Source organism: Labrus mixtus, chromosome 2, assembly GCF_963584025.1.
Source record: "Labrus mixtus chromosome 2, fLabMix1.1, whole genome shotgun sequence".
Lineage (NCBI taxonomy): Eukaryota > Metazoa > Chordata > Actinopteri > Labriformes > Labridae > Labrus > Labrus mixtus.
This window is the reverse complement of record NC_083613.1, coordinates 15,860,768-15,881,728: the sequence shown is the minus strand read 5'-3', so window position 1 is coordinate 15,881,728 and position 20,961 is coordinate 15,860,768. Positions and strand designations below refer to the sequence as shown.

The 20,961-nt window shown below is 41.4% G+C and overlaps 1 protein-coding gene across 5 annotated transcripts in view; it reads right to left on the bottom strand.

The window, feature by feature from the left end:
• The window catches only part of tenm3 (teneurin transmembrane protein 3), a 318,509-nt gene that overhangs the window by 112,734 nt on the left and 184,814 nt on the right, over window positions 1-20,961 (bottom strand). For all 5 annotated transcript variants that reach the window (XM_061052965.1, XM_061052966.1, XM_061052967.1 and 2 more), the window contains one exon: window positions 8,160-8,424. In XM_061052965.1, the coding sequence (XP_060908948.1) occupies window positions 8,160-8,424 (265 nt within the window). The remainder of the gene's footprint in view (window positions 1-8,159; window positions 8,425-20,961) is intronic.

The following is a 20,961-nucleotide window of genomic DNA, read 5'->3' as shown; positions in this document are numbered from 1 at the left end:
ACACCCACACACACACACACACACACACACACACACACACACACACACACTGGAGCTAAAGTTAAACCCAATCTGTGTCACATTCACATTCTGCGAGAAAATATTTTCTCCTATCAGTAATTTGCATAAATCAATCTAACCCTGCAGACGAGCTCATTGCCCTTTTGTAGGGAAAATATTTTTGATATTTTGTCTGCAGAGAAACAGCAAATCATTTTGAATATCTTTCATGGTCATAATATCTGTGTTTTCCTCTGTTTTCTCGGCAGAAAACATCCGAGCGGATACATTCTTTACATGTTGATGGGTTTGTGAGATGTGGTGAAATATTGTATCTCTGTGGTGGAGGGATACAAACTCATTTCCTTCCATCACCACAGAGATATAATCTTTCTTTTCCCACAACATATTGCACTTCATACGCAGGAGATGTTCTGTTCAGCGTTAAAAAAAAAAGCAAAATTGCACAGAAGAGACATCTCAGATCGTTGTAAAATGTCATCTATTTCGGCATCGTTTAACATTGCAGTATGTTTGAAATAAGCTGTAATTTTCCTGTTGAATAGAAACACAGTCACTCATGTGTCTGCCCTCTTATAAAGATGCATGCTCACAGTGCTGCAGAGAAAGTCATCATGATGAGGAGCTCTCATTAAGTTAAAACGTTTTCAGGAATTATGTGCATGTGTGAAACACCGCATGAGATAATATCCAGATTGTATTGTAATCTTGCAGCTTTCTTTATGTTAAATTCAGAAAATATCCCTCTTTTGATTGGCTCTAATTTTCCAAAGTGCAGGACAGTCACCTTTGTTTTTTATCAAATGGTTGGAAGCAAGAGAAGGCTGTAACCATGGCCTGTTTCAGATGTCAATCAATCAGCAGACTTGTGGGGTCAAAGGTCGCCACCCTGTCACCATCTTTGTTGCCAAGGACAGGGGTCCAAAACAACAGTTTGGTGCTATAGACTGGGGACCCACACTGTCAGTGGAGGTGGTTAAAACATTTAACGTTGTGCACAGACTGGCACACTAATAGGCCTTTTCAAACACTGGCATTAGAAAAACCCAAAAGAACACAACAGCCTGAACGCCGTAATATTATTTTACTAATCTTTTGTAAGAACTGCTAGAAGCAGAAGTAATCTCTTGAAATACTAGTATGTATGTTTTCACAATAATGGGGTAAATACACAATTTTAAGTTGTTTTTCATTTTTACATGTTTTTGGAAGGAATCTCGTAACGCACCTCCCCGACCTGCCACTGCCCCAAAAACACTGCACTTTTAGGCGGAATATGATGGTAACTAAGAAAAAAAAAAGGTGACGCAGCTACGATAAAGTCTGAGGAAGTATTAAATCTCGGGTGATGCAGGTGGAGGGCGACACCCAGAAAGTTTTCTTTTGCAACATTTGCCAGAGTTTTAAAAAAAAATACTGCATGGAGGAGAATACATCATGAAGTTACACACAGAGACATGTCGCTTGTAAAGACAAATGTTGATTCATGGATACATTCCACATGAAACCAGAAGAGGATTGCCCAACAGATAAGGTAACGGCAGCTGGAACAACTGAAGATCTCCAAACTGTGCAGCACTCGCACTCAAACAGCTCAGCAGACTGTGGCTCCACTCATTTCTACAGACTCAGAGATTTAAAAAAAAAATCCTGTGGATGTACAAAAGCAGCGGCCATACTTACAGATGTGTTTCACCTGCCTCTGTGGAGAACCTGCATAGTGTGTGTGACCAAATCAACCTGTGGTGAAGCATTGATGTTGATATTTATAAGTTGATGGTTTCAATAGAAGTGTTGATGTTTTAGGGTAATTTTGACATTATATCAATATCTAAACCAACTCGCAGCATCGTGGTAACATGTCCCAAATTGTCCCACACAAACAAACTCTTTGTCCTACATTGACCCTTATGTATGTGAAATCCTGTAACATCATACAAGATCAAGCTTGTGTGTTGCTGCCTCTGACTCGTAGTAAGCGATGCTGCATTGTCCTCCTCTAACAAAGAGTCCATGTTTGAGGAGAGAGAAGTACATACTGTATGCATCCCACACCCTCATTTAATATGGTTTCTGATTATAAAAATACTGTAGTGTGAGTCTGACAAACTAATGTCAGCATTATTTAGTTGATTGCACTGTGACTGTCGTTATAGTGACAGATTTATGATGTTTTGGGGTTCTCTGTTTGTTTGGTCCGCACCGCTGAATTGAGCAGTGCTTCCTGCAATCTGACAGATACATCGCCCTCCAGTGAAAAGCCGACTTTTATAAATCATCCAAAAAAAAGCAAACAGGAAAACAAATGTCTGTTATAACTCCAGGCAGTATCAGCTTTAGTAATAACACAGAGCCGTTTGTCACTCAGCATCAGATATGCAGAGCGGCGAGTGTGAGGCACAGTTTTACCTCACACACACACACAGAGAGATAGAGAGAGAGAGAGAATAAAAAATGTAAGAGTAGAGCGAGGACACGGTCAGGAGAAAACAGAGGACAGGACAGAGAAAGAGTGAGTTCATCGGTTAGTTATATAAATAGTCGTTTATTTTGGCGCTTTAAATGTCCCTCCTTTTAAGCTGATTTGATAAAAAACGGACATAATAGCTAAAAGTTCGTTTCATGAAGACCACAGGGGGCTTATATACCTTAACAGGATGTTTCATCAGTGTGTGTTGAATAGTTTGTTTGAAGGTGACAGTCCTGCTTTGTTCGGGGAATAAACAGCTCACTGACCGGTGTCTGGTCCGCTGTGATTTACAGATAAAACATTTTTTTATTCCTATATTTTAAGTCGAGGTTTCATCATCAATTTGGCCCACACCACGAGTTCAAACTTGTGTCAATCTTTTAAGTACAAACCGGCATATTGCTTTGAAATGAGCAGACGCGAGGATTTCATCAGCAGCTCAAGTTTCTCTCTTCAGTCAGTGTCGCTCCGCCTTTAACTCCAATATTTCTGAAAGTTAATTTTTTTTTAAAGCAAAAGCTGGTTTCCCTGTGGACGGTTACAAAGCTTCATCCTCCTCCCCGAGTCTTAATGTGTCAAAAACACAAGTGAAAGATTCAGAGAGTCAGAGTTTAAACATTGATGATGATGCAAATACTTTATCCAAGATGAAATACAAAGACTCTCCCAAACAAAATCCATGCAGCGCTGATAAACTCTGCTATAAATCTGTAATCAATAAAAACTCTAAAGATATCTTTAAGAGAGAGATAGTGATGTGAACAGATCTCTGTCTGTCCCACAGAGCAGGTGTGTGCTCTGTTCAAACACTGGCTGCTTCTCTCCAGAAGACGAGGTATCAGATGGACTGTGTGTGTGTGTGTGTGTGTGTGTGTGTGTGTGTAGCAGCCATGGTGTCATATAGACGCTATAGTAATCTTTGCAGACATAACACTCACCAACTGTTGACTTTACTCTATATACTGCTCTTACTGGCCCTCATTTCACACGCATGCACGCACGCACACACACACACACACACAGAAAACCACGCTAACGCTAAAGCAGACTCTTCTCACTCCTCAAATTCAGCTCAGTGAGTCGCTGCAAGCTTACAGATTTGAAGCTGCAGGTTCTTCTCTGGTTTTGTTTCTGACTTCTCCTCTAGGTAAGGTTAAAGGCTGGAACACCAAATCCTGCAGCTCCACCAGCCAATCCCTAATGAAGACTCTGGCTCTGAATGACATCCCAAGTGAATGATGTCAGCACCCGTCATGGAAAGGCTTGGGTATCAAGAACCGGTTCTACATCTCTAAGTTACATAAATATATTAGCTCCGCTTTTGGTTACATAACATCATTTGTGACACAGCATGTCGACAAAGCTTTGAGAAGAGGGACACAGTGGACGGCAGCAAAAGTTTTTGGCTGTGGTTAAAAGTTTTGCTGAGCTACACTTAAAAGATAATGACACAACAAAGTGCAACACGGGCAGTAAAGACATTTCATGCAGAGAAGGAAACACATTCAATATCTCCCGTCCCGTCCACAAAAACGCCCCGCACACAGCTAGGCTTCATTGAACGTGTTTATGCAGTCACTGGAAGCTACACGCACAACAGTGTCCTGATTATACAGCCAGATAGAGCGGATTCATTTTCATATAGGAAAAAACTCCCACCTTAGAGAAATCATAGCATTGCTATGGCCTTCATAATTGAGAGATATAGAAGCAAGGCTCCCACCAAAACCTGCTTCAACCCTTTTCCAGGCAGCACAACTGTGTCTTTAGCACGAAGCTAACAGAGAAAACCAGCACACAAAATCTACAAATAGACAAGAAATGCCACGTTCATGCCATGTTCTCAGAGATCAACAGAAAAGGACATTCGTTCTTATCGACGTTTGGATTCATGAGGGTCACGTTAAAGTCAGAAAATCTGGGGAAAATGTGGATAAATACAAACATGTCAGATTTCAGACAAGCGCATGAGGCATGTTTTGTCTTGTTATTATTTAGCGACAGCTGTAGCATTGTGCTGCGAGCCCACAACATCATCAACGTATTACTGGCATCACTTTGGAGCGAAAGTTGAGGTTGGAAAAAAGAAAGACAAACAGACACCGCATGAAGGAAAGTCTAAAACAAACAAGTCCATTCAGCTTAGAACATGTTGGAATTATGTGTCTGTGTTTGTGTGTCTGCAGCAGAGACGGACCGCTGACTACAGTGTCCAGCAGAGGATGGATGTGTTTGATTTGCCATGCAGGGAGCGCCTCCGGGTCACAACACATTTATTTTTCAGCTCCACCCTGCTCGTTTTTTCATCTACGAGTCTGTCTGAATGTGTGTGTGTGTGTGTGTGTGTTAGCCTTCCATGTGAATATAAAGCAGAGCCAAGGACATGGTTTGGCCGTCCCAAAGGTCCAAACATTCTCCCACTCACTCACACACACACACACACACACACACACACACACACACACACACACACACACACACACACATGCAGGCAAAGAGCTGCAGGTTGTAAAGAGCCTCGAGGCAGACATTTCCCCCCTCTATCAATCCATCAGCATCCCCTCTTTTCTCCCAGGGTACGAAACAAAAGAGAGAAAAGAAAGAAAGAGTCGACTACAAATTGTCCGTGGAATTAAAGGTCAAGGTTGAAGTTAGCCTCATAAATTGTGTGTCTGTGTGTGTCAGTGTGTCGGCTTTTATAAGAACATAAAACTACAGCAGGGTTCTGGTTTGGCCGTCCTTAAAGTCCACAAATCCTCCCAGAGAAACACAGACACACACACATACACACAAAGCCAAATGTTGGGAGTTACAAAGAAGAACATTACTCCATCTCTCACTCCGTCTCTCTCTCTTCTCTCCGGGTGAAAAACATTAACGAGCAGGACAGAATGAGGAAGAAGCAGTGAAAGAGAGTGAGCAATAAACCGCCTGGTGAACACAGGGCCAAGGTCGAAGTCAGTCCCATAATTAGTGTGTGTGTGTGCTTGTGTGTAGGAGTGTGTGTGGATATCCTGTGGGCAACAGGTCTATGCACAGTCAGCAGTGTGATGTTACACTCTGCTGGACTGATTTTCATATTATCAGAAGAACTGCACGGGTGTATTTTTTTTTCCAACAAAGACATAAAAGGGAAATTGTTCTGAGGAAAAGTATTCAAGGCTCAAGTCAATAAAAATATATTTTGATGCAACAAGAGCTGTAAAGGTCTGAAGAAGTTAAAAATGCGACGACAAAGGAACAGATTGAATGAAAATGTGGATCAACAGTTTGCTCAAAATGATCCGAAAATGATCAAACATTCAGAAAAGTCTACTTGGAATTTAAATGTCTGAACATCAACCTTTTTTGTACATAGATATTAATTAAAAATGAACTGTTTTGCACATAAACACATTTCTTGTAATTGAAACTAATCTAATTCTGGTATTTGATCTGTAGACAGATTGGAAAAAATTGGTTGCCGAGTCAAAAAAACTAAATATAATATCTCCTAAAGGGCTCGACAGTTGAGCCCTTTAGGATATATTATATACTAGTCGGGTTTTTGAAGTATGTATCCCATTCATTTTCTCCATAGCGGATCTGATTATTAGCAATGATGTCATAACCATTCAAGGTAGACTCACTACAAGCTACCCGAGTGTGAAACGATGGTTTATGCTTCTGTAGGACACAAGTTCGTAATGTATGATATCACAGAGTGTCACAGAGACATCTCTCTTTTTTTTAAATTTTTTTTTTTAAAGATTTATTTTTGGGCTTTTTTGCCTTCAATGTAGAGATAGGACAGTGGATAGAGCTGGAAATCAGGGAGAGAGAGTAGGGAATGACATGCAGGAAAGGAGCCACAGGCTAGATTTGAACCCGGGCCGCCCGCTTTGAGGACTATAGCCTCCATACATGGGGTGCACGCACTAACCACTGCGCCACCAGCACCCCACATTGATATCTCTTAATGGTTGAGCTTGCTGTTACCATGGAAATGTTTCCTGGGGATGGATGATGCTAGCAGGCTAGCTAGTCAGTAAGCTAACACAAAATGTACTATTAATCTGTTTATGCCGCAGTGAGTGAAATTTATGTATTAACACAACACAGACTACAACATATTACAACACTTGTATTAACGGTATAAACTTGATAAAAACAAAGTTCAATTTAAGAAGAAGAGGAATCATTCACAATGGATTGTGGGATGGGTAGTTCCTTGACTCTGGAAAAAAAATATCTACACAGTCTTGTACCTTTCCCCTTTTCTCTGTTTTCAAATGCCATTTATGCACCGAATCAAACGTTTTATAATCACGAGTATTGTGGTGACTGGTTGTCTTGGTAACAGGCTTCAATCTCTCCATATAAAGATTTTGTAAAATGTAAATGGCGGATTTGAACGGGGTAATTTACTTCTGAAACCAGAGCCGCCGAAAAAGTGGCCAGTCACTGTTGAGCTCTATAAAGTATGTTCTTTGGATACCCTTTTTATTATCACACTGATATCTCTATTAAAGGCCTGCATTTATTCATTTTAGCCTAAATAAAGATGTGTTTTAATAACCTTAAGGGTAACGTTTCGGTGCATAAACCCTTACAAGACTGCGACTGTTATGTTTGGTTTTGTGCGTTTAAATTTCATGAATATGAATGAGTGTGGGTAACAGACCCCAGCCAGCCCCCCTGTCTGCAGCTTCTAAACACATCTCTGCACACTGATAAATGTTTTGTGTCCATGTGCGCCCGCTTGGCTTAAAAACAGACACATTCAAGCTCTTTCTGCAGTTTCAGTAAGACTGTCATGGAGAACCACAGGGAGCCTTTATTCTGGAAAATTTAAGGATTCATTCTTCATAGAATGATATTCTGCAGGAGTATGTTGGCGTAATATTCCTATATTTTTTTCTTCTCTAGAATTCCCTCACAAATCCCAAACCCTTTGTGGTGTCAGTGCGTCTCACTTCCTCACAGAGTCGAGTTCAAATCAATTCCCCTTCCTTTAAATCTTTTATCCAGCTGAGATCTCTCGTGAATAAATAATGGAGTAAACAGCATTTTCTCTTCCCTTTAATTAAACACGGCTCTGCTGAGGAGCGAGAGAGAGAGAGAGAGAGAGAGAGAGAGAGAGCTGCTCTGGAAGTTTGGGAGGTTCCTCTGACGATGAGGAGGTGATGCTGCTTCAATTTTAATTCTGCATCACTCCTCACGGTGTTCATAATACATCACACACTGAGATGCCACGACGACCAGTTTCAACACATAACAGTAAAAATCATTCAGATTCCTTCTATCACTTAAATCAAAGTCATAAATCATGTTATCATGATATTCTTATATACAGTGATAGACCAAACATTTCTTGTGCTTTTAAAACTATAACAGCCATGTCAGGAGAGATGGCATCAAGCCAAAGCATCAGATGAGGAGGTTTTTTTTTCTTAATATCAATGCTACGTGTAATTGGACATATTCAGAGTAACAACAACGAGTGGACAAGATCATAGTTTTTGGGTTTTGTTGCAGTCATTACAGCCTGTATCCCAAATACACTGGAGCATTTTGCTACTTTTTCTACCTATTTGTCATTTAGACTCCAAAATATGTAAAGCAAGGGTCCCTATTTGGAATTACCCCTGTCCTAATCTGGACAGGAAGTCAGATAGAGAAAGTTTACCTTGTTTCCAGAGGCACATTGCTACCCAGCACCCAGCTGTCTTGCAGCGGGACGCTCTCGGGGGGCGTGGTCTGCAGCTCGGCTGGTGATTGGCCGGCCACGGGGGCCGGGTTTCCAATGGGAGGGGTGAGCTGCCGTGAATTCAGGGATTGGCCAGCGTGGTGTGTGGAGCCCAGGGATTGGTTGAGAGCTGTAATGGAGGGCTGCTGGCGGTGAGGGGGAGGTACCGGAGGCAGGGTGGCGCCGTGGTGATTGGATGGTTGCTCTGTAGGAAAACAGAAGAGAGCCAGGGTCAGAGGGATGGTTTTTTAGATATTATTAAAAGATGCACTTCTATTATAAAAATATTTGTTTTTCACTTTGACTTTTCATTGTGGATTAACAAGTGACTGAAAAGTGAAATAGAAATGGCAAGCAATGTCTCAGTTGTGTTTTTGCCCTTAACTCTCGCTAAAAGAAACAAGTCTGCAAGCACCTATATTGGTATTTTTGATTATTGCTGTAATTTATTAGAATTTTTCTCATCCTGAGAATCTGTAAAAAAAAAAAAGCTTTATGGCAATAAACTAAAATCACTGCAAAAAACATCAAAGCTGCGTCATACATTAAAAGGAAGCATGCACAACTTTACATGTATGAAATCACATTTTGATAAATAAATACACAAAACCATCACCCTGCACATTTTTAGTTTTTGGAGCAGAATGCAAAGCTGTTTATAGTTTCTCCTGCCATACAAATACAGTTCCCACATAGTTGTTTTTGCTTATTGTGATACAATTTCTCAGAATATCTTTAAATGCTTCATATCCCTAAATTAAGTTACGCAAGCTTTGCTATTTTTTTTTTAAATTTTAGATCAATTTAAACAGGATTAAAGAAACATTCTGCAGCAGGCAGGAGGTCCGTTTTCATGGGTTTAACAGAATTTTAGTGGAATAGAGATTTAGAGACGGTTTTGGGTTTCATTGGATTTTAATAAACTAAACTCTTGGCTTCCATTTGTTACAAAAGAATATCCATCCTCTTTCTAAACCACTAATCTTGTTCGGGATGGTGGGAGAAGAATACAGTTAATAGAAAATGGTTTGATTTGAAAAGGATGCAAATGAAACACAGACAGGAGCCGCTTCTTCATGCGGCCAGCTCAGCCTGCAGCTCCCTGTGCCAGGTTTGCACTTTTAAACACCAGAACTTTGTGTTGTTTAGAGGAGTTGTGTTGTTGTTTGTTGTGGTGCTGAAGAGCTGTCATTGGCAGAGGATGGGGGAGCTTTTGTCCCCTTTTTTTCACTCAGTAGCCGTTAAATTCATGAACAGACATTTGCATTGTTTACGAGAGGAAATTCATCATATTGCACTTTTCATAAACCAATTAAATGCAGCGTTTCAACTGTAACATAACTATCAGTGCTTCCTCTGCAGAGAGACTGAAAACAGAGCCAGACCATCACAGACTTGTTGGTTCATCAGAGTCGATATGAATCCCTGTGATGCAGTAATTGGCAGAACTCTAACTTTGATGCCTGCAGCAATTCAACCTGTTGAGACGATGCCGACGAGTCGACTCTCAGAGTCTGACTGCTTCTCTAAATCTATCGGCCCCGAGGCTGCAGGAGGACAGACGGAAGACTCAGAGGAAGATCAACGGCACAACTTTACTTTTAATGAAGGGAGTGGAAATGAAATTTAATACAAAGTACAGAGAAATGTCCCTGAACAAAATGGACCAGATGGATCCAGTGGAATAAAAAGTGATATAGAGGGCACAGGGAGTTCAATGTATGTTGAGGATGCTTTAATGTCATTGCCTGGTTTTGATTTCTGCAACGTATTCCTCAGAAAACCGATTCTTTAGCTCACAGCGGTAAGCCAGGGTTGCTGCACCATTTTTACAATGAAATTGAAGAGCTTTTAGGCCCTCTTTAAGAGCCCACAAAGAAAATCTGGTAAATTTGAGTTTTTTTTGGAAACGGGTTTCATGTCAGACTTTGATTTCCATAGACTCAAGTGTTACATTTTTTTTTGTATATTCTGCAACAAACATTGTGTTTTCCCCTGCAAAACATTCGCTGATTTTCTTTAAAACTTGCATTTCCCTTGCACTTGCATTTTATATAAAGTCTCTTCATCCACATCCTGAAGACCAAACCTTGACAACAGAATTAATTCAGTGAAAGCTCTTGGAGTGATATAACAACATTTCAACCAGCAAACCTTTTAGAGTTTGGAGGCTCAATTCTTTCACCATTTCCTATTTTTTGGGGTTGTTTTTCGAAAAGTGCATAATGTGATATTACTGACCACATATCCTTGATGCTTTTGTTACCAATTCAATTTGAATTCTCTTCACCGAGGCACGGGGCAGCAAACAGCCACCAGCAGGTGTTTGGTATCAAGTTAGTCTCCAGTCAATGTCAGGTAAGATGAAGAAATTCTATGAGAAAGCCTTTAATTATCCTGCTGGTGAATACTTTTACAATCCAGATGTCCTTGAATCTGCCACAGCTTCAGATATTTGATTCATTTTAAACATCAGAGAAGAAGAAAAGCTCACAGCGTTCACAGAGCGACTGTGGGTTTGGATGTTAACCACAATGTAAATTCTTCAGCGGTGAACAAGCCGGTCAAGGCTGGTGAGAACCGTAACCCAACACCGCACTGGGCTCCGCCAGGATGAATACTGATCAGTGATAGGCCGTCACAAAACCTGGCTTTGTTGTTCTACTAAATATTTGCACAAAGTTGACCTGGCTTCAACTTCTCCCCGCTGCTTTTTCCTCGCACTGCTTTTTGGCTGCTTTTCTGTCCTCTGGGTGCTCTGAAGGAAACGGATGGCAACGCTGGTGTTTGATTTGCATAAAGAGCATCACGTCTCCATTTCCCAGCCCTGCTGTTATTCATTCTCCGCCGTCCTCGTAGGACAAAACAGAAAGTTAGGAGAGCAAGAGGATGGATACGTGTAAGAGCAGTGAGTGGAGAGTGGATGAGGAGAGAGAAAGTTATCGCCTCCTCCTCCTCCTTCTGTCCATATGCTGTTTTCCTGGCTTGGTAATGGCTGCATTTATGCAAACCTTCAAGGCTAAATGCTAAACACACACACACACACATACATGCACACCACGTCAGGATTTCTGGATGAGTGTTCAGGCATCATTAAGAAGACTGCATCTGTGTGCCATCGCTACAAATGTAATACTAAACACCTTTTATCTAAGACTCCACAGACACACACACACACACACACACACACACACACTACACACACTCACAGAGATCATTGAGGGTACTTTTCGATAATAAAAAATCTCAATGAGACACAGGCAGGAGGATTTATCACTCCAGCTGACAGACAAAAAGCTCTCTCATAGTGCCGCAGAAAGAAATTCGCTCCGGCACAAAATCCCATCAGACAAGAGGGGACAGCCTGTAGAGACTGGATCATTTAATGAGCGTCTCAAAGTGTGTCACACATTTACTCTAAATGGACCGCACTGTAGTGTCAAAAACAATCCAAACGCTTCGCGCTGAATGACTAATTCACTGGCAGATTTCAGGAGTCAGGGATCAAAACGGTTATCTGATGATTACAGCATCAGAATATAGTAAAAATGCACCAGACAGAAGACATCACCACAGTCTGTCATTGGATGGGACCAGAGACAGTTTACACACACACACACACACACACACACACACACACACACACACACACACACACACACACACACACACACACACACACACACACACACACACACACACACACACACACACACACGTCCAAGTCTGCAGCAGCTCTAATTGTTCATGGATTTTTTTTTACTTGAACTCGGGAAGCTGGAATTAATTTGAAAAGGTCATTTGTCCAAATACGTCCTGTTAATGGATTTTGTTGTAAATTAATCCCGGTGACAGTGACAGGCCTGTCTGTGTGTGTATGTGTGTGCATGTGTGCGTGTGTGTGTGTGCGTGTGTGCGTGTCTGCGGGTGTGTGTGTGCGTGCGTGTGCGAAAGTCTGAATCTTCATAGTAATCAAGTAAAAAACACCTGCCGCACAACAAAATAGTTTCCAAATGTTTAATTCTCAGATATATTTTAATTGAGTGGATTTAAACAAAAACAAAAGCTCAGGTAGAATCTGACTGTGCTAAATTTATGTTGGATCTAACAGAAGCTTTATTTTGAAAGTTGCGGGGGGGGGGGGGGTTAGCAAATACTAAACATACAGAGCAATTTAAAACTGACTCAACGGTCACCAAGGGAAGCAGAAGAGCAGAGTTCACACTTTTCGTAATAGGAACATGTATGCCCGGGGAAATGCGCTCTTAAATTGAGGTTGTGTGCGCTGCCAGCCCCCCCCAAAAAAAACAGGCCTGCAATCAGAAAACCATGTTCTGAATGAGACAAACTTGGCTGAACATGTGGCTTGTATCCGAGCATGTTTGCACTGGCATCAGTAGCAAAAATAGATTGGAAGAAACTACAGAAATCTTCCCGATTTCCTGTTTTTTTTTTGAGGAGCTCAAATGATTAATTAAGTTCATATTGTAAACAACGAGATGTTTCACTCACCTCAGCAGCCACCCGTGTACCACACACGTTTGGTGACAGTTTCTGTGTGTAAGTGGCAGCCTGTCAGTATCTCAAAGACCACTATGAAGAGAAAATGAAACCTTGCCGTCATTTGAAAGAAAACTATTTTTCTTCGACCAGCGATTTCATCTCTCATCACTCCACCTCTGTCTCTCTCTCTCTCTCTTATCCCTTCATTGATTTGCATACTTTTATCTGTCGCTCTCAGGGTCTGCTGCACTCCTCCGTCTCTTCACCACTGATCTGACTCGCTCTCATCTTTAATTTTCTGCTGACACACACACGCTCCACAGCAGCTGAAAATCCAATGTATACAGAAAGAGAGAGAGAGGGAGTGTGTGTGTGTGTGTGTGTGTGTGTGTGTGTGTGTACATTTACTACCTGACTGTCTTTTGTCCTGCATGGACTTGGATATAACAGATTATTGTGTCTTTTGTTCAGATCAATAATTAAAAATGTGGGATTGATTTACACTCTTGACAGACTAAAAGTCTACCAGGAATAGTCAATATGTAAACAGAGTGGACTGTGCTCAAAAAACTGATCCCGCAATATAGCGTCATGAGCTCCTTGTAAACACATGTATGGATGTTACAGAATCGATATGGCTGCAAAGCTGTCATGACAGTTTTGAAAGACAATTGACCCATGGTGCATTTCACAATAACACCATAGCCGTAGCTCTGGGGTTAAAACATTTTCATGTAAATTATTTCTAGCATCTCTGAGGACCTGATTTGAATGTTTTAAGTTGTAGGATCCTTAATACGCCTTTGCTGTTATTCTCAACAGTAAAGAACAGCTGTTGTAGTGAATTCTGTGTAGGACATGCTCATTATCCAAAATCAATGTATAACACGATATGTATCGAAATGTGGCTTCTGTATTGTGATATGTAATATCGTGGGGTTGTGGTATATACACAGCTCTGATGACTGAGAGGATCTCTAACCTCCATAAGGAACAGGTGTTTCAAATGTACTCAACAGTAAAAAAATGTGGCTACAGAATATATACCAAAGCGATTAATAAACCAGTATAAAATGCTTGGACATGCACCATCATCGCCTCAACAGCAGCTGACACCACCGCCCACCGCACACCACCATTCATTTTGTATTGCAAGTGGCAGCCTCACAGTGCCACTTCTTACCCCTTTCTCCCTCATGAGGTCATTATCCTGCATTCAAAAAAAAAAAACCCGGTGGTAAACAATGTTAAGTGAGTAAAGCTTGTGGAGTGCTGGTTTCACTGAACAGCTCCCTCCGTTAAAAACAATAAGTGACCAGAGGGGGTGGGCAGAGAGACTCGCAGGCTTTGAGTCTGTACTCCATAACTACCAATGTTACTGCAGGCTGAGAGCTCAACTAGCCTACAGGTAGCTAGCAGGATTACAATCTTCACATGGAGAAATCAGATGATTAATCTACTAAAAGAGCTACACAGCTGCTCATGAACTGCACGTTGTGGACTTTGATGAACACGATATATATATTCCTATATTCTATATTTCATTTTAGAGCTGGAGCAGGCAGCATCGACGATCTGTTTCACTTTGTGTTCATCAGAATAAACGGTGGTCATCCTCAAAGAGCATCCAGGCGTCACAGCGTCTTTCCTCCCCGTGTCTTAACTTTACTCGCAGCGGTCAGAGTTTCAGGAGAAAAATAGACAATCAAATAAGTTTTACTCTGATCAGAGGATAGAACCAAAGAAGCATGCGATTCCTGAGAGTTTGGAATACTTCAAAAATCCTACATGGAGGTTTTATTGACGTTATCCACAACATACACCGGATTCTTGAACGCTGCAGATCAATGTCTCCTGCAGATAATAACCCCAGCTCCTGTGATTACTGTACCTGTTCCTGTTATCAATATCTAAACTGGCAGCCGTGTCTGAGCTTTCCTGAGTAATGACTGTGGAATAATGAGCGAAGGCTTCCACAGCGCTTGGATACAAATCACACAAGAGACTTTTTACAGAGCGAGCCAAGTTTTTCTGGCAAGTGACGGCGGGCGATTTATGCAACACATCAGGGGCTGATTTCACGAAACATCTGAAGCCTATGAGTCGATCTGTACCGGATGATTTAGGAAAAATCCTAAAAATACAGCCTGTGGAGCTATTTTTAACACTTAGGGATTCTGAGAGAAATTTACGAAGCAGAAAGAGGAGACAAACACAAATATTGAATGCCAAACAAAAGGTTGATTTGTTGGACGTCGCTGCGCTGTGTTGTATATAAGACACACCTCACAGCATCTTAAACAGAGACATGTGTACGGACCAGAGAGAGTGTCCGAGCGTGAACACACGCATGATTTTTGTTGGCAGGTAGAAAACACTTGTCACTGTCAGTGTCCGGCCGAGCCGATGACTCCTGAGTCTTTGCTCGAGGCGGCCGCTGGCCCCGTTTGATGTCACTCAGACGGTCACAGCGACCGACCCTGCAGGCTGTGACTCACGCCAGTTACATTACAGTGTGGAAACACGCACAGTGTTCAACATTTCATTTTTTATTGTAGATTCTTCCACACAGAAGTATGTTGTTTTCTCCCTCTGCACCGATGACTAAACCTTTAGACTAAATGTTTAAATCCTAGACTTCATACCCAAAGGTCGGTTTTTTGTGTATAAATCCATGCAGACGTCTCTTTCTTTTCCACAGCTTGTTCCCTGTTATCTGACTGTGAAAAACTGATCTTTTTCTCCCTATTTGACCATGGCTAACACACATTTCAAAGCACAAGTTCACTCTTTCCAAATAGTGGAAAGAGAACCCTTTTTTACTGACACACAGCTCAGCAAAACACATCATCCAAAATGCAGTGAGAAGGCTTATCTTGACTTTTCAACCAGAACACTTTTTTGTAATTTTTCCAGCATTGAGTTCTTTACTCCATGAACAGTGCTGTCTCAAAGGAGCAATATGTAACTGAAGCTTCAGTGTTAAGCCAGCCCTGCATCTGTCTTGAAACCTTTCTGCATTCTAACCTCTCTCCATTTTTCAAAAGCGTCTCCAATATTGATCCTAGATTGAGCACGTTTCTGCTCGTGGAGTTTATTAGAAACATGCAGAGGCTTTTTAGGTCGGGTACAATCACTTCTATCTGAACCAGTTCTCTTGCCCGCTTCCATCGCTGCAACACCTGTTGGTTTGCTGTTTGCCTGGCAAACCGAGGGGCGTCCAAAACAGCTGTGTGGGGGGTGCCTTCAAACCGCCTTCCTTCTCTGGTCCAAACAAATCCAGAGCATTCAGGACCAGAATCTAAAGTTAGGAGGAGGACATACTGGCTGCTGCCTTGTTGTCAGAGAAGCCAGCACTTCAACATAGCATGTTTCCTTAATGTCTGATCATATAGTAAGGTCACTTTATCTTTTCATTCAGTAGATATAGAGATTGGTCCTTTAAAGTGTGTCATTATTGCAGTCTGCTTCAACCAACTTTATCGCCATCTTTTGATGAAAAATAATTGAAGATCTGATTTTTGAAAAGATTAAGCACTTTTTGATATCATGCATCATTGAAAAAAACAGAAACTGTATCATTCTGAATTGTAATTTGGTGTTTCTTTTTTCTTCGATTGTCTTTATCTTCCAAGCCATTATTCCACTTCGAGGTGTCTGAGAACAAATGCTTATCAGCCCACCTCTTTAACCGTCAGTCATGCGGGCGGTTTTTCCCTTTGGGATCAACATTATCTAAACCTAAGATGATTATCTTCATGTGATGTGTGGTGGTTTCTCTGCAGAGACTCAGCAGTGATGAATTCAGAACTGTCGTGAGAACTCCTTCTCACGGCTTAATTACCTCCCACAGGGACTTTTCTGTGCGCTTGACTTGTCAAGTGAAGAAGCATATAGCATAAGATGATCTGACGTCAAATTTAAGGAAGAAGAAAAGAGGAGAAAACAAAAGTCTCAGTGGTGGTTCAAGTTGTTCTTCTGTGGAGCTGTGGCGTGTGTGTGAGGCGGGACAAATGTTTTAGTAGCAAATGTTTGAACCCTCAGAGAGGATTTTACAGAATGTGAGAGTGTGAGTGCGTAGTTTTCTCACACACAGAGTTTTCCATCAGAGAGATGGACTGATGTGTGCTCGGTAAATTGACATCTCGGTGGAGCAGTGAGGTGAGCTGTCGTAGAGGGAAGAGGTTATTTGTCAAAGGCAGAGCGATTACAAGCCTCACTATGACTCTGTGTGTCTATACGTCCATCGCTCGCTCTCTCGCTCTCTCTCTCTCTGTCTGCTCCTGCACAGCTCTGATTCTCTCTCTGCATCACTGATTTTATCTCTTTCTTTTTCTCCTGCATGTCAAAAGTTATACATTTCTCCTGTCACTGTTTCCAGGCTTTTGTTCTTTTTCTCTCTACTCTAATGTTGTCTCAGAGAGGGACGCTCGATTCCCGGACTCTTTGGTCGGCTACAAAAGCAACAACGATGTGTTTTGATTCGATTTTAATTTTAGCTCGATACAACTTTGATGTACAGTCTTTGGAGTATCAAGTCAAGTCATTACTCCAGAGAGTAATGCAAAGCAGCAGCAAAGGTTAAACATGTAGAATCGATGATGAATGCCTTGAAAGAGAAGAAAATAGAAACGTAGAGATACACAGATGTATAAAAGTTACAGTGAGATATCACTTAAAGTTAAAATGTTATGTTAATTTAAAAAAGATGTAGAAGAAGACAAGAAAAGAGAGCCAATAGAAGCTCAGGTCAGGGTATGAAATGTCGCTGCTGATAGAAATCTGAACACAGAAAGAAGAGAAGAGGATACAGAGAGAACAGGAGGTGACACGCTGAGTCAATTAAAAGTTTCAGGAGCAACAACAGTGATCCGAGGAGTTTAAACGAGGTGAAGAAAGAACTGAAAGAAGAGGGCCAGTCAAGGCAGAGAGAGCGAAGGACGAAGGGAAAACAGAAAAAAAAGAGGGCAAAGGAGTGATTACAAAGAGAAAAAGAAGAGACAATAGATGTTGGAGAAAGTAAAAGCTTCATCGACAAAGTGTACGAGGTCAGGAGACGAGTTAGGACTTGTGATTCGTGAAGTGTGAAAACTCATTCCACCTCCAGACTCCCGGTGAGGAGAGGTGTATCGGGGTAGGTCTCGGTGCCCGGCCGCGGGCTGCCTCTGTGGGGCGCGGGGGTGGAGAGTGCCCCCTCTCTGCTCAGTGACCCACAGCAGGGACAGGATAAAAAAAAACAAAAAAACAACAGAGATTTTTTTTTGTAGGAGGGATAGCTCCGCTGGGACAGGATTAGTATTACATAGCAGCACTGAGCAGGCCTGTGTTATTTAACTGCAGATGTTTTCAGCCAGAGTCAGATTAGCGGGCGAGCCGTCTGTCTGTTTACGGTTTCAGGAGGTTAAACACCTGTGCAAGAGGACAGATTTGTAATGCAAATAAAACTGCTGCAGCAGTGAGTCACAGAAATCTGTAACGATGTTATTTCTAACAACACGAGCGGGTCTCCATTAGACTATGAAAATAACGAGGAAAAGAAACAGCACACAGGGCTTTTCTGTGGATTTTTCCACAGAGAGCAGATAAATAAACACAAGCTGGATTGACAAATATCAATATGCTCAATAAATATGTTGTAATCAGGCGAGCGCAATGTACAGACAGAAGATACATTCTCCTGAGTTGTTTTTATAGCTACGTCTAAGATAACATAAAAACAATCTGGATGGATTTCCACTGATTAAGAAAATTCTAACCAGAAAACATCACTCAGAGTCTTAATGCTTTAGCTCTGAAAAAAACTTTAAATACATTTTCTTTACAAACTAGGGGCACTAAACATAGCAAGCTATATCATGTTTTGTGCCATACTAAAGCGACTCCACAGGGGACTTTAGTAACCTCGTGCCCTTTAGAACAAATTGCATTAGCATAAATGCTGCCTGTATCGAGCTTCTTAGTCAAATGTTATTTCTAGAGCCTGGTCTATAAATAAGTGTTTCCATAAGCTGTTTCAATAGGAGGATGGAGTTTTAAAGAATGTAAAAATACAGTTTTGGTGCTGGTCCTTTCTTCCAGAGCACTAGAGGAGTTTTTACACCTACAGTTCATTTGCTCTGGTCTGAATCATGAACCCATTTGTTAAATTAAGTCTGGTCTGTGTTTAAAAAGGGATAATGTGATGCGCGAGGAAACTGCTCTCTAATTGGTCTAAATGTCTTGCAGGAAAAAGACACAAAGACTATTTGACTCCTGCCCGGCTGTGGCTGCTCGCAAAGACTTTTTACAATTTCAAAATCGGAGAACACATACATGGATTGATGTTGTCTCCCATGGTTTTTCATATTGTTTGCATTTATCACAGCAGGCAAACAATGAGGTGCAACTGCAGCTCAAAAATAATATGTAGATGCACTTGAGTCGCTGAAGGCGAGACAGTTCAGGAGAAGGCGCATGTTGATCCTCCTGAACCGTGACCTGCTTATCCACCCAAACTGTTTCCAAAGATCCGTCGGCTATGCCTGTGGGTTTTTTTTTTTTAAACACGTGTTCTGCAATGATGAATAGGGAGGGCGCATTGTGGTTGCTTCCTGCAGTTAGGTCAGATCGAGGTCGGTTCATGTTCTTACTACAAACCAACCCGCCCGCTTGGAGGACTATGGCACTAACCACCACGCTGCCAGCGCCTCCAGGCCCACCTTTAAAAAGATCTCTGTATGGTTGTTTGGTCGGCACCAGGGTGTTTGATTGGCAGCTTTCACACCAGCGCAAAAGAACCGCACTAACATGGCAGACGCAGTTCATTTGAACCAAACCAGTGTGAAACCGTTCTAAGGTTCAATTCCTGAGCAAAACAAATACAAAATGTTGGTGAAAGAGTCGACTTGTTCTGAATCATAAACAGTCCGTGGGTTATTTGATTCAAGTATCAATGAAAATTACAAAGTTAACTTCCTTTTCTCACAAATCAAGTTGACAAGATGCTTGAACTCCGACCTGTTCACAACATTATCCTTAAGTCAATTATTGTTACAATAATAATTTATCTATAGCTCCCTTTACTTAACCATCCTCTGCAGCCTCAGAGTCACACTTTCTGATTAAAAGGAAAAGTTTGAACTCAAAGCAATCCAGCAGCTGAATTAAAAGAATAATAATAAAAATCTCATTTGACCGATGATTACTGCACAGTTTTTGAAAAATTGTATATGGTTGTTTTTCCTCTACTTATTCACAGTTCTGCAGCCAGTGTTTGGATGTATAAAAGGGAATGTGGTGCCACCTGGCAGACCATGCAGAGTCTCCAAATGCAAACTGAACCGTTTTAAAACTTGTTTGAGCTCACTTCAATCAAAATACTAAACAATGTTATTGAGGCTGTAGGGAATGTGCAACAACGTCACGGTGTGTATGTCGATCTTATTCAATATCAGATATATGGAATATGCTGTTGGGATATCTGTGTCCTTGTTTAGATGTGCATGGTGGTTTACTTTTCTTACTTAGTAGTTAATACTTCTGTGGAGGCAGCTACATGTGTGCAGCACTTGAGTCCAAGATAAACTTGCGTTAATGCTCTGTTTTGATGCTTTAACTGTCTATTCCTCAGGGCACTCTGACCACCCTGAACTACTCTTCAGGAATACAAAATCTATCTCACAATTGAACTACGTTGTAAGTATTAAAAATCAGCACATAGTCGGCCTTGTACAGGGGGCAAAAAAAACAAGAACCTGAAGTATGAGGGTATGAGGAGACTCCCTCAGAGCTGTTAAAACCTTCACCGTAAACTGGATGAACTGTTAAACCTGAATTGATTAAACACAGGTATCATGTGTGAATCCAACACGAGGGGAGCAGCTCTCACTCTCTGTTTAGATTTCCAGTCGGCGCTCAGGTCATCTACAGGTGAGCTACACACAGATGTTTCCCTCCAGACCGGGCTTCAAATATCAAACTGTGTACGAGCAGGGTGAGGCTGAGGCTGAGAGGAGGAATCACAAAGCAGACTGGTTCTACAACAAAGTGATACATTGGTTTCCATTTCAGGTACAAGAAATGAGGAGAATTATCAACCTCTTTCTACATAGATGTCTAATCAGCCTAGACAGAAACTTCATTTAATTCAACTTTAACATATACTAGTGCATATTTGTCTTCATCATGCATCTTAAGATGAGTCCCTCTACATCCACGCTTGCATTGCCTACATGTACCAGGATGGATTGCGTGCTAGCAG